At 49.6% G+C, this 12,995-nt stretch overlaps 1 protein-coding gene across 2 annotated transcripts in view; it reads left to right on the forward strand.

Moving 5' to 3' along the window:
- The window catches only part of ATP1A1 (ATPase Na+/K+ transporting subunit alpha 1), a 32,363-nt gene extending 24,663 nt beyond the window's left edge, over positions 1 to 7,700 (forward strand). For both annotated transcript variants that reach the window (XM_086392052.1, XM_086392053.1), the window contains exons 15-23: positions 861 to 1,011; positions 1,607 to 1,775; positions 1,890 to 2,044; positions 2,416 to 2,539; positions 3,687 to 3,832; positions 3,958 to 4,088; positions 4,578 to 4,679; positions 6,755 to 6,846; positions 7,337 to 7,700. In XM_086392052.1, coding sequence (XP_086248178.1) covers positions 861 to 1,011; positions 1,607 to 1,775; positions 1,890 to 2,044; positions 2,416 to 2,539; positions 3,687 to 3,832; positions 3,958 to 4,088; positions 4,578 to 4,679; positions 6,755 to 6,846; positions 7,337 to 7,365 — 1,099 coding nt within the window. In that variant the 3' untranslated portion in view covers positions 7,366 to 7,700. The remainder of the gene's footprint in view (positions 1 to 860; positions 1,012 to 1,606; positions 1,776 to 1,889; positions 2,045 to 2,415; positions 2,540 to 3,686; positions 3,833 to 3,957; positions 4,089 to 4,577; positions 4,680 to 6,754; positions 6,847 to 7,336) is intronic.
- Positions 7,701 to 12,995: the final 5,295 nt, after the last annotated feature.

A 12,995-nucleotide genomic window follows, 5' to 3' on the forward strand; every position in this document is an offset into this window, starting at 1 on the left:
ACTTAGATGGTGCTTACTGTTCTAAGCATTTGCCATGGAAACCTACAGAGGTCGGTAGCGCTCCCAGCTTGCAGAGCAGGGAAGCTGAGGCCGAGTCACGCGGTACACTCAGCAGTCCGGCTTCTGAGTTCATGCTGTTCCCCTTCTCCTTACTGCCCAGCACCTAGCACCTTGTCATTTTCAGGTTCACACTAACAAAGTGGGCAAGGCCTATGACTCAGGCCAGCAAGAATTTTGGCGATACAGTGAAATAGATAACTTGAGACAAATTAGTTTTGCTTTTTTAATGTTTTGTTAAGGCTTAGGGGCCACCCCCAGCAAACCCTACTTTGGGTTTGGTCTTTCATCAGCTCTGCCACTGTCTAAAACTTAGTTATGTTGTTTCGATGCATCCTGTAAACATGGGGTAAGGAAGGTGAGAGACAGGCCTGCCTCTTGGTGGTCGTGAATCTTGAATGAGATAATATACATGAGTATGCTTTGTAACCTGTAAGACACTGCACAGGTAAGACCTTTTACTTAATGGGACAGTTCCCCGTGGCTTTATGGTGTTACGCTTCCCTGGTGGCTCAGACGGTAAAAAATCCACCTGCAATGCCAGAGACCTGGGTTTGATCCCTGGGTTGAGAAGATCCCCTGGAGGAGGAAATAGCAACCCGCTCCAGTATTCTTGCCTGGAGAATCCCATGGACAGAGGAGCCTGGTGGGCTACAGCCTATGGGGTCGCAGAGAGTTGGACATGACTGAGCAACCAACGCAACACTGCATGGTGAGAGAACTTCTGTTCTCAGTGAAAAGGGACAGACAGGTGACCTTTATTTGTGGGGTTTTTTTTTTTTTTTTTTTGGTCCTGATCGAAGGGATGCCCGGGCCTGCGTGGTGCATGGAAGTGATCTGAAGGACATGACTCCCGAGCAGCTGGATGACATCTTGAAGTACCACACAGAGATTGTGTTCGCCAGGACCTCTCCGCAGCAGAAGCTCATCATTGTGGAAGGCTGCCAGAGACAGGTTGGCACACAGCTGGGGCGGGCTCTTTCAGGCGCTGCTGACCTCAGTGATTGCAGTTCCAGGAAAAACAAAAAAACAAGGCAACAGTGCTGGAAACCTTAGCCAGCTAGCTCCTCTCTGTCTCAGAATACATGGGCCAGTAAGAAGCTCCAGGCGTACAGAGGATGGTGACTGGATCATGGTTTAGCCAAGACACATACTCTACTGTACTGGTCTTCGCTGTGGCCCAGAGTCAGAGCTTCAGCACTCAGCACCAGAAGAGCAGTGCAGGGTCCTGATGTCCACACCAGAGATGTGAATGCCCAGGAGGTTCATCCCGTAGTTGGGAGGGACCTGGGGGTGATGGTGCATAAAGGAGCGGGGCTTTCCTGAGTGACACTCACCCGAGTCACGACTTCACGTAGACCTTGTGAACGAGGTGCAGGTGTCTCCTGGATCCTGGTGTTTGATACTAGCTGTGTGCATTCTTGGCTGAGATAGTTCTAAGTCTAGACGGAGTCTCAATGGGAAAGGAGCAGTGTCTGTAATGAGAAGCAAATAAGAGGCTGCACCTCACTTATGCCCAACCACGCAATTCCACTCCTTTTCCTGGCAGGGTGCCATCGTGGCTGTAACTGGAGACGGTGTCAATGACTCCCCGGCTTTGAAGAAGGCAGACATTGGGGTTGCCATGGGGATTGCAGGCTCAGACGTGTCTAAGCAAGCTGCTGACATGATTCTCCTGGATGACAACTTTGCCTCAATTGTGACTGGAGTAGAGGAAGGTGAGAGTGCTGCGTGAAACCTGGTCCAGATGCTGCTGAGCAGTATCCATTTCTGCACGTCATTTCCGGTCCTTTTCATTAAGCTCTACATTAAAAACAATCTTGCTTTCCCAGGTCGTCTGATCTTTGATAACTTGAAGAAATCCATTGCTTATACCCTCACCAGTAACATTCCTGAGATTACCCCCTTCCTGATATTTATTATTGCAAACATTCCACTCCCTCTGGGGACCGTCACCATCCTCTGCATCGACTTGGGAACGGACATGGTAAGTGACTGGCACACATTCCACACATCACAGTGCTAAGGTGTGGCATTAGCACTCACTACTGTGTTCTCTGGGTCCCCGTGGCCAGCATTTGGAAATATCACTACCGAGAATTTCTTGGCCTGTGTGTGGCAGCCTCAGCATCAAAGATTCAGTGTTAATCATTCTTTAAGACAGGTGTCAATACCTATTTATCCGATAGAAATCTTCCCTTTTGTATCATTTTGCCCTTTTTTTAAAAAAAGACGGGGGACTTGTAATATCTCATTATGGAAAACAGTTTTTTTAAGGGAGAGCAAGAATTTGAGAACAAACAAAAGGGTCACAACATGAGCTTGCCAGTTTCTGATGACTTCTCGCCCCTCCTTCAGGTCCCTGCTATCTCCTTGGCTTATGAGCAGGCTGAGAGCGACATCATGAAGAGGCAGCCCAGAAACCCCCAGACGGACAAACTCGTGAACGAGCGGCTGATCAGCATGGCCTATGGACAGATTGGTGAGCCAGCAGATTTCAAGTATCTGTAGGGGTGCTGTCTGCCTCAGACAGGGTTTCTGAGGCTTCAGAAGTTGGGTAACTTCCAAATCTAAGATGAGCCAGGATCTAGGGTAAGGCTGGGGATTTTTTTTAGATTCCCTTCCAAGTGAGAAGATATCTTTTGCCATCTTCTCAGAAACCTTAGTTCTTTAGATTGGGCAGTTGCAACTGAGCTCATCTGCTTTAGAACAAAGAAAGGCCCCTGCTCATGGAGCCTTTTGAATGCCAGGCACTGCTCCTAAGAGCTGCAGTATTAACTCAAAGGCAGCTTTTCTGGGGAAATAAAGTCCTACCACTGATTGGACTCAGCAAACTCTGAACTCTGCACCCAGTGGAGTTTGGAGGTTTGGCTGACTGGTCACCATCACATGGCAACTCTGCACCCTCACTCTCCCCACCCCCAGTGCTTGATTTTGGTTCCACTCATGGAGCAGAACCAGCTAACAGGTAGTCTAGATGGTGGACAGTGAAAATGCCCTTTGATCCTAAACACTGCCTTTAGCAGAACTTCATAAAGCCACCAGCAGCAACTTGTTCTTCTAGACTAATTGCATCACTGTGAACACTTGGGTAAAAATGCAACAAATCAAGTATGTTTTGGAAACATGGCAAAGATTGATTTAACCATTTCTGACAACAAAGCAATTGGCTGATGGCTAGAAAGGCCTAATTTTGAAGTAGGAAAATGGTCCAGAGTATAGGATGAAATCCCACCCCAAAGAGTTGAAGGCAGTATAGTTGGATTGGATCCCAGAGAGAAGGATCCTGGAAGTGGGGGAAGTGGAGGATCAGGTCAGAAAGTGCCACATTCGTGATTTCCACAGTGGCTGGCAAAAAGGCCATGTGTAAAAAATTTTGAGAGATGGAACAGGAGTCGTAATTTTTTTTCAGGAATTAAAAAATGGGGATGTGGATTTTTACCCCTAAGGGTCATGTCCTGATAGAAGCAGATGACCAAGGAATAGAGGTGGGTGTTTTTAAGAACAAGGGCCAGGTCCCTCTTTTAAGCTCTAAAAAGTGACTCAAAGTGGAACAGGTGTGGGTGAAGAGTGTGCCCGCAGATGATTTGTACCAGGCTCTGGCATTCAAGTTCTTTTCAACTTCTCAGGTATGATCCAGGCCCTGGGGGGCTTCTTCACTTACTTTGTTATCATGGCTGAGAACGGCTTCCTCCCAAATCACCTGCTGGGCATCCGAGTGACCTGGGATGACCGTTGGATCAACGATGTGGAGGACAGCTATGGGCAGCAGTGGGTGAGTGAGGGCTGCCCGCCCGCCAGTGCCAGACAGAGCTCCTCTAGCACCAAAGGACAGGGCCTCACGGCCTCTGGACACAAGGGCCAAGAGCCAGGCTCATCCGTCTGCCTTGTGCGTTTCAGACCTATGAACAGAGGAAGATTGTGGAGTTCACCTGCCACACGGCCTTCTTTGTCAGTATCGTGGTGGTGCAGTGGGCTGACCTGGTCATCTGCAAGACCAGGAGGAATTCTGTCTTCCAGCAGGGGATGAAGTGAGTAGGCCACAGTCAGGGGTCTCAGCTCAAAGACGGGTCTGGTGATGGATGTCTAACCCCTGCGCTAAATAAAAAGCCCAGCACCTGACACATTGGACGGAAGTTCTAGAACCTTGTCTGGGGAGCTAATTCATGCAGCAAAATGTCATTTTCTAGGTTTTTTCATCTGAACTCAGGTTCCTAAGTACAAATACATAAAGACCTATGAAGACATCAACCTGCCATGTGAAACATAGTAGGGATTCCCCTGGCACTCCAGTGGTTAAGATTTCACCTTCCAATTCAGGGGACATGGGTTCGAACCCTGGTCAGGGAGCTACATGCCTCATGGGCAAAAAAGACCAAAACATGAAGCAGAAGCAATGTTGTAACAAATTCAATAAAGGCTTTAAAAATCGTCCACGTTAAAAAAAATAATAAAAAACAATGTTAGAAGATATACTTTTATTTGCAGTTTTTTAACCTCTCTCCCCTTCTTGTTTTTAGGAACAAGATCTTAATATTTGGCCTCTTTGAAGAGACAGCCCTTGCTGCTTTTCTTTCCTACTGCCCTGGAATGGGTGTTGCCCTGAGGATGTATCCCCTCAAGTAAGTCCTTCTTCTTTTAGGTCCAAAAAGTTGGAAATAACCAGCATGGCTTGTTCCTCCCATGGCACATGTTAGTAGCTGTTTTTTTCAGAGCTGTTGGGTGATAGGTACAAGAATTCCTCTGAACTGGGAAACAAAGGCTGACTCAGTGATGCAGACCAGGAATCAGCATTGCTAGGGCCACCCAGGCTCTGACCCTTGGGCTTGCTCACCAGCCAGCTGAGCTGAGCACCAAAGCCCAGTTGTCTTGAGGCCAGCTGGGGGCATCCTCAGCTGTGAAGTTGGGGTCACAAGTCCAAATCTTGATTTGCTCACCCAGTGAGTGAAGTGCATCCTATCGCAAGCCCCTCATCTCTGGGGCCTCTGACTCCTCTGCTTTCAGAGGAGGATGGTGGAGCCGCAAATCTAAGGTCTTTATAGTCGAGCACTGGTAGTGTCAGGAGATCATGCATAGGTAGGAAGCCAGCCACTTGTCTTAAGTCAGAACCCAACTGGCCTTGAACATGGTGAAAGACAACACCTTTGATAGATTGAATTTTCACATGCAGAATTTGCCACAAACTCCCAAGAGTGTTTTGAAGGATTGAGTGTGTTTGTGGTATCTGCCAACTGGTTCAGGTTAGGCAGCTGCATCCTCGTTAGAATATGCTAAGCCACAGAAACTGCGACTTGTGATCTGAACATCAGTCTCCCCGTCCTTGTTCAAACCCATCTGGACTCTCTCTCAAGTAGCCTGTTGCCCTCAGCACTTCTCCCTGTTCTCATCCCAGAAGTAACCAGACCTCGTGGGGTCCCTGTCTTCCTGTCGGCGGTGTAAGGGTAGACTGGCATCCAGGGTCTCGTTACTGTGCCAGACGGTCTTCCTAGCCTTGTACCCATCCAGGCTTACTTGAGGTGGATTGAGCACTCCTCCTCTGCATTCATGTTAGGGAGGCCGTTCCTCCCCACTCCGTCAGCCCTGATGGTTTCCAGGTTGCTTCCCTTGGGGCTTCCCTTGCTCTTGGCTTCCTGGGCCCGCGCAGCTGCACCCCTCCTTTGCCATTGTTGTTGCTTGTGCACTCCATAGATGATAATCTTAAAAGCAAGGACCACAGTATCATTTTTTGGCTTTGTATTCCCAGTGCCCCACAGAGTCTGCAGACAACAAGGGCAAGCCTTGCCCAAGCTGAATTCTATCATCTTGGGCCATTGTTTTAAGAGAAGGCCAGGAGAATCAGAGCTCTCTAAAAAGGCCAAAATGAAAAGTCTCACAACAAACTGATGCCTCTGAGCATCTTTTGCTGTGACTTGAGAGAGAACTTGTTCCCAGTGGGTTCTACCCAGTGTGGAAGGTGGCTTAGTTACAAAGGTCCCCAAGTCAAGCGAAGTCGTCTTTTAGCAGCTGTGGAGGACACACCAGACAGGAAGAGGGGGAGATGCCAGAGCTCTGCCCTGGGACGGCCTTCCTCCTGTGGTTGCCCTGGGAAGTTGGGAGTCAAAGTGTCAGCCTCCTCTAGAGGCTGCCCAGGGTGCCTGTCTCCAGGCTGGGGACTGTGGCAGCAGCCCCTGGGTCCCCAAAGGCCTCGGATCTCTGCTAGGACTCAGCTGCTTACTCCCCGGGTCTGGGACTCAACACACTCCTGACTCTTCTAAACTCTACTGTCAGAGACCAGATTCAGGGGATGATTAAACCAGTCATGACCCACACTGGCAGTTCTTTTATCTTCAAATGCCAGGACATGAGCCAAATGTACTTGAGTTTCTTAAATATTTTAGAAAAGGAAAAAAGGAAATATCCTGTTGGCTCTGGAATTGTCAACAAAAAAAAAATCAAAGCTGACCTACAGTACCAACTGGTTCTCATGGAAACCCAGCTGAAGGTGGCAGTCTGCTTTCTTCTGCGCCTCTAGGCTCTGAGCGTGCAGAAGTGGGGTGTTTTCATCATGAGTTCTGTGTGAGTGCTCAGCAGTTAGCCAGGACTGTGCCTGGCTTCTCCTTTGGGGCTGATGTGTTCCGCTGTCCCTTTGCTGACGTGCAGTCTCTGCCTGCCTCTGAGTGGTGTCCACATGTAAATTGCCACCTGGTTCTGCTTCCAGACCTACCTGGTGGTTCTGTGCCTTCCCCTACTCTCTTCTCATCTTCGTGTATGACGAAGTCCGGAAGCTCATCATCAGGCGACGTCCTGGCGGTGAGTACAGGCGTTTTCAGTTAGAACTGGGGCTGGGGAGGGCTGCCTAGTTCTGGCTCTTGCTCTGTTTCTTTCGAAGTGTCTGGGCTCCTCCACAATCAGCCTGATTAGCTAAGTCCACGGGACGCTAACTAACTCCAGTCACAGCCCATCCACAGCCCATGGAGATCTCAACTGAGGTTTTAGAACTGATCAAATACAACCTGAATAGGATGTGGTAGAAACTTGGTCAGAAGTCTAAACTGTCTTTCCAATTAAAACATTACTCTTAAAAACACATACAGTTGCTGCTAAGTCACTTCAGTCCTGTCCGACTCTTAGCGACCCCATGGACTGCAGCCTACCAGGCTCCTCCGTCCATGGGATTTTCCAGGCAAGAGTGCTGGAGTGGGGTCCATTGCCTTCTCCGACATACAGTTGAGGGCCCCGTAGACTTAGTTCCCCAAAGCTCACAGTCGCTGACCTCTGTCTCTCTGTCTGCTACCCGCAGGTTGGGTGGAGAAGGAGACCTACTACTAGACCCCCTCCTGCACGCCGTGGAGCATCATGCCACAAACTCTGCACCCACCACCCACCCCCTCTTTGTGTACTTCAGTCTTGGAATTCAGAATTCCACCCTGGTAGGAAAGCACCGAAGCATGTGGGGAAGGGAGACGTCCCGGAATGAAGCATGTAGCTCTATGGGGGGGGTGGGGGTGGGGGGAGGGGTGCCCGAGAAACATCCGTCTGTGGAAACGACTGTGGGGAAGGTTTTTATGTGCCTTTTTGTTTTTGTAAAATGGAAAACTCGGAAAGACTGAAAGAATACATTTTATATTCGGATTTTTACAAATAAAGATGGCTATTATAATGGAGTCCGCCTCACAGCCTTCATCAGTTCTGTGGTCCAGATGTGCACGCAAGATTCATCTGGAGCGGTGCTTCCCAGCGCACGCGTCCCTGGCTGGCAGCCTCATCAGCATCACCTGGGGACTGGTTAGCACAGCGAAGCCACGGCCATGGAACAAGACGCTAGCCAGCAATCTGTTCAATAAGTCTGCAGGTGATGCTGATTCACATTCAAGTTTCAGAACCACAGGCTGAGGGAAACTTCCTGCCCATGCTTTTGTAGTCTGAGGAGACAAGCTCACCCGAACGGGGTTCCCCATGGGCTCTACTGCAGGGGCTATGGCTGAAACCCCCCACTGCTGCCTCCACATCTGTTTCTTGATGAACATACCTGTCAGGAGAAAGATTTTCAGACCCTCAGAGAAGGGCCCCCCCCACCCCTTTCCCATCCTGGGTGCAGCCGCAGCCGTGGTCTCCAATCACCAGGACCACTCCGGCCTCAAGTGTCTGTGTACCAAGATCTGAGAAGTAGGAAGCTACCTATACACAGCTGGTTGGAACACATGTGCACATCACCAGGTGCTTCCCTTCCATATAACTCGTTCCTAATTTAGCATCGAACAGCTCCATTTCAGAGTGGCTATGTGCCAAGAAGGTACTTAAGAAAAAAGGTGGAAAGATTTGTTTGCTGCAGGGTCAAGATCAAGCATTCCTTCTGCTTTCATAAAGTTAGTGTAAAAGACCCCTTCAAGTCCCATCATTCAGTAATCCATCCTGAGTGCTGTTTACTAGCTGTGCTTCAAGGCTGTCCTTGCTTCAAGTAGACGCAACAAGCGGGGAGCCCTTATCTCTGGCACTAGTGCTCATTATCTGCCAAATGATGATAGTTTGGGTTCAAGTTTGTGGTTTTTCTCTGAAAAGCTTGATTCATTGCTCCTGCCTCTTGTTCTACTCACTTCCAAGCTACGCAGATGGGAGGGGAATAAGTGACTCGCATGTACCAACCGGGCATCGTCCCCAGCCTCTCCCACTGGGGAACTGGGAGGGCAGGGTGACCTGTGCCTCCCTCATCCAACACATCAGTTCTTCCCTCCTTTCTCCAGGATCATGTCTATGCCTGTGGGCAAGTCATTGTTAAAAGAGCCACTCGTTCAGCCCAACATAAGGAAACAGGATAAAGCTAAGAACTAACAGATCTCAGGCTCAGGGCTGGCAGACAAGTGATCACTGTGTCCCCCCTGAGAATATACAGCTCTGAGGGCAGGAATGAGGCTGCCCACGTGCTTATACCGGCAGGGACTTCCAGAGGCTTGCTGTCTCTAATCCCCATACATCTGTTTTGTGGCACCCCTGGACAGCTGACCAATGAACATAACCCTGATGAAGGTCATGGTTATTGCCTGACTTAGAGGCATTTGAAGCAGCCTGAGACTGTAGACTTGTAGGTGACCACAGATAGCTTTCTGCTGGGGCTCTTCGCGCTGTATGCAGGCCTGGACTTCCAGGAGCATGGGGAAGCAGGGGCAGAGCAACACAAGGGCTGGCCGGAACCTCCTGCCCTCTTTCCACCAGAATCTCTCTGCCCTTGTTCTGTTTGACAGTCCCTTGCATAAAAAGTTTTATACCCAAACATTTGATCTAGAGACCTCAGATAACGAGGGTAGGCAAAGCTGGCATCAAAGCCAGGCCTCCTAGAGGGCCAGATCTTCCCAAGTCTCCTTTAGGCAGCCCAGGCCTCGTCCTACCCAACACTCACCCATTAACTTTAGCCCTGTCAGTAAGAGCTATGATTTGCCCCAGAACAACAGAAACGGCTCCTGAACACTGACATCAGCTACTGTCTACCCCTACAAATCTGCAACTGAGCCCTCCTGACCCCCAGCCACGTTTCCCCGCAATGCCTCCTAAACATCCCTGGGGTAATGCCCTCTTGACACTTCTGACCACGTGCCCCTTTGGCCACATCAATATCTGAGCTCTTGCCAGTCATTTTTTGGTGTCATTACTGGTTCCTTCTCTCTTTAGGTCTCACCCTCCTTCCTTTCATGGACAGGCTTCTAAGGAGAGTACCCATCATGTCTTCCCTCTATTGGCTTATCAGCCATCATCCCACCTGCCTCCTTCCACTGCCTGCCATTAACTCTGGCCCACCAGAATTGTTCCAGCTGAGGCTGCCACTGACCTCTTGAGTGTCAAATCCACTGGGTACTTCCTCGGCCTCTGCAGCATCTATGACGCCATCACACGTCTCCTGAAACCAGCTGCCTTGTCTTTCTGACATCACCTCTGCCCTCTCCTTACCTTTCTGCCCTCATCTCCACCTGCCCCTCTGTTGCTAGTTCCCTCGGGGAGGTTCCCACTCCCTTTCCCACCTATATTCTTCCTCTGTGTGTTAGTCGCTCAGTCGTGTCGGATCCCGTGGACTGTAGCCTGCCAGGCTCCTCTGTCCCTGGAGTGCTCCAGGCAAGAATACTGGAGTGGGTTGCCATTTCCTTCTCCAGGGGATCTTCCCGACCCAGGGATTGTACTCAGGTATCCCGCATCACAGGCAGATTCTTTACCATCTGAGCCACCAGGGAAGCCTGAGCCCCAGACCCATAAATCCATTTTTCTCAGCATCTATTCAGAAAGCATAGCACACTGTGGAGCCTTAACCCCAGTGACAAAACTGAATCTGACTGAGGTCCCTCACAATGAACGTGCTCTGGGCAAAGTCATCCGTCACCCTGTGGCCACTTCAGAACCCTAGAAGTCACCTGAGGCTTCTCTCCCTGATCTTGCTGTGGCCCCGCCACCCCACCAGTCACCACCCACTGCTGGTTCCCGTGTGGTGGCTGAGAGCAAGGGCTTTGTGTCTCTACAGCCTGGACACAGTGGTCCTGTCACTAACTGACCACGGGCATGGAATTTAGTCTCTTTGCGCTTCATTTACTCTAGAATAAGGGTGGCTTTCTGAGTTGTTAAAAGGATTATGTGAGATTACACATAAAGAGATTAGCACAGTGGCTGGTAAAGCCTTTTCTCTGTTGTCACCGCCCTTCACATCTGGATGTCCTGGCTGGTCTCCACTTTCTGCCTTCCTCTAGTTCAGTGGCTCTCAAAAAGGGTCATCTCTAGACCAGTATCACCTAGGAGCTTGTTAGAAAAGTGCATTCTAATTCAAACTATTGAATCAGAAACTGGTTGGGAGAGAGAGGGACGAGAACCGCAGTCTCTTTTATAAGCCTTACAGGTGATTCTGATGCGTGTCAAAATCTGAGAACTATTGCTCTACACCATCCTCCAAGCTCTACTTGGCTGCCTCTCACCAGGCCTGTCTTCACCCTGACCTCAGCACATAAACCCATCTCTGCTCAGCCATCCAAATTCCTGGGCGGTCCTAATGGGCTCTCCCCTTGGCATCCTCCTTCCAATCATCCACCCTGGATCAACCTGCTAACCTAGCCAGTCCTCCTGGCTAATCGACTGACCTTTCCAGGTGCCTTTCAGGCCTTTGCTCCCTGGGAAAGGTTCAGTGGCCCCTCCCTCATGCACACCTTGCTGTACCCCCCAGACCTTTGTTTATTGGTTTATTCCCTCACCAGGGAACTAGAGTTCCCTAGAGCAGTGAACCAGGCCACACCCTCCTTAACATCAGACAGGATCAGTGCTTGTTGAATGAATGAACACGTGCTTGTTACCAGACGTTTTTCCTGCTACCCAAAACAGCCATATTTTTAACATTTCACCTTCATCTTGGGTCTGTTTTTGGATCAGAACTGACGGTCCCCAAAGGAAATCCATGCCCAGGCTTGCCAGAAATCTATGAGTTAGGGCCTCTCCCCATTTCTCAAGACTCTGAAACTGGAAATTAGGGATTATTAAAAATGAGTCATGGATGGAACTAGGATGGCAAGAAATGGACTGGCAGACCATGGCAAGTGACACAAGAAGATAGAGGAGAGGAGATGTACACAGAGACACCAAGACAGGCCTGCCTCAGTTCCAGAGCTTTCAAATCCCTGGGCCTCAAATAATCTCACGAGAAACCCTTCCCACTCCCTGATTAGGTTAGAATCTCCTTTTAGGTAGTTGATCAGTACTCTGCTTCTTCATAGAACTCTCTGTTCTCACTATGTATTACTCAATTATGTAATAATGAATCTAACATCTATTTTTGCTTGGGAACCTATAAGCCCCATGAGGTCTGGGAGCTGGTCTGTTCTTTTCTGTTTTATCCCTGGTGCTCAGTTCAGCGCCTTAAAAAGAGACTTTGGCACTTAGCAGAGTGGCCAACACTCTATTTAAAGAGAAGGGCGGGTTCCGGCACAAGATGACAATGTAGGAAGATCCTGAGTTCACCTCCTCCCACGGACGTGCCAAACCCACAGCTACACATGGAACATTTTCCTCTGAAAACGAAAACCTCTGAAAAACTAGCTGAGCGACTCCTCCACATCAGGCAAAGCCCTTGGAAGACTTTACCCACTGTGCGATGACCCACAGTCAGGGGGGAGTCTAAAACCAGAGTTTCTTCCTGGGGACAAAGGCACCCCTACTTTAAGACCTGCACTTAAGAGACATGCGGCCACCACCCCCACCCCACCTCCCCCTCCCCGCCCCCTGCAGACTTCTAGCGTTGAAAACCAATGGGCCTCACAGCCACAAGGCTCATAGGCTGTAGTGAATGGAGGAACAGCTCTTAAAGGGCTCCCGTGTTTGGGTTCATCCCAGAGACCAATATAAAGGGAGCCAATTGAAAGGTGCCCAGACCTTACATGAAATAGGCTTACTTGCATATCTTATAGCATCAGTCCAGGAGCAGACACCTAATTCAACACACATCTAGGGCCTGCAGGGTTCTTTCCAGGGATGAAGCCTACTGTCAGACACCATCAAGCACCCCAACTCCGCCTTGCCCCCAGCTTGTTAGGACCTCCCAGGAAGGAGCTTGAACCCCCTTCTGACATCCTGATTTTTGTGGCTGCCACTCAAGGGACACCTTGAGATCACCCAGCTCTGGTGCCCAGTGAGGCTTTTATGCTCAAGCATCCCACAAAACTGTAACCAAAGGAGAAAGAGGTTTTAAACAGCCAACTCCCACCCCTGCAAGGCATACATCATGAGGCAATGGTTTCCAAGGAGACCAGTCTTTCTATGAAAGAGGCCTATAAGCTATCTTCATAGGTGAGACCTGAGGGTTCCAATCAGACACACATCTAAGGTTCTACAGAAACCTTTCCAGAGACCTCGGAATGCGGGCTCTATCTTTGTACTCTCCCCCTTCACTCGAGAGCATCAGCATTTCCTGGAGAGGAGTTTTTGCACATGCCTGGTGCCCT

Source organism: Bos grunniens, chromosome 3, assembly GCF_055505025.1.
Source record: "Bos grunniens cultivar Pamir isolate PY7600 chromosome 3, Bosgru_T2T1.0, whole genome shotgun sequence".
In the NCBI taxonomy this organism is placed as follows: Eukaryota; Metazoa; Chordata; class Mammalia; order Artiodactyla; family Bovidae; genus Bos; species Bos grunniens.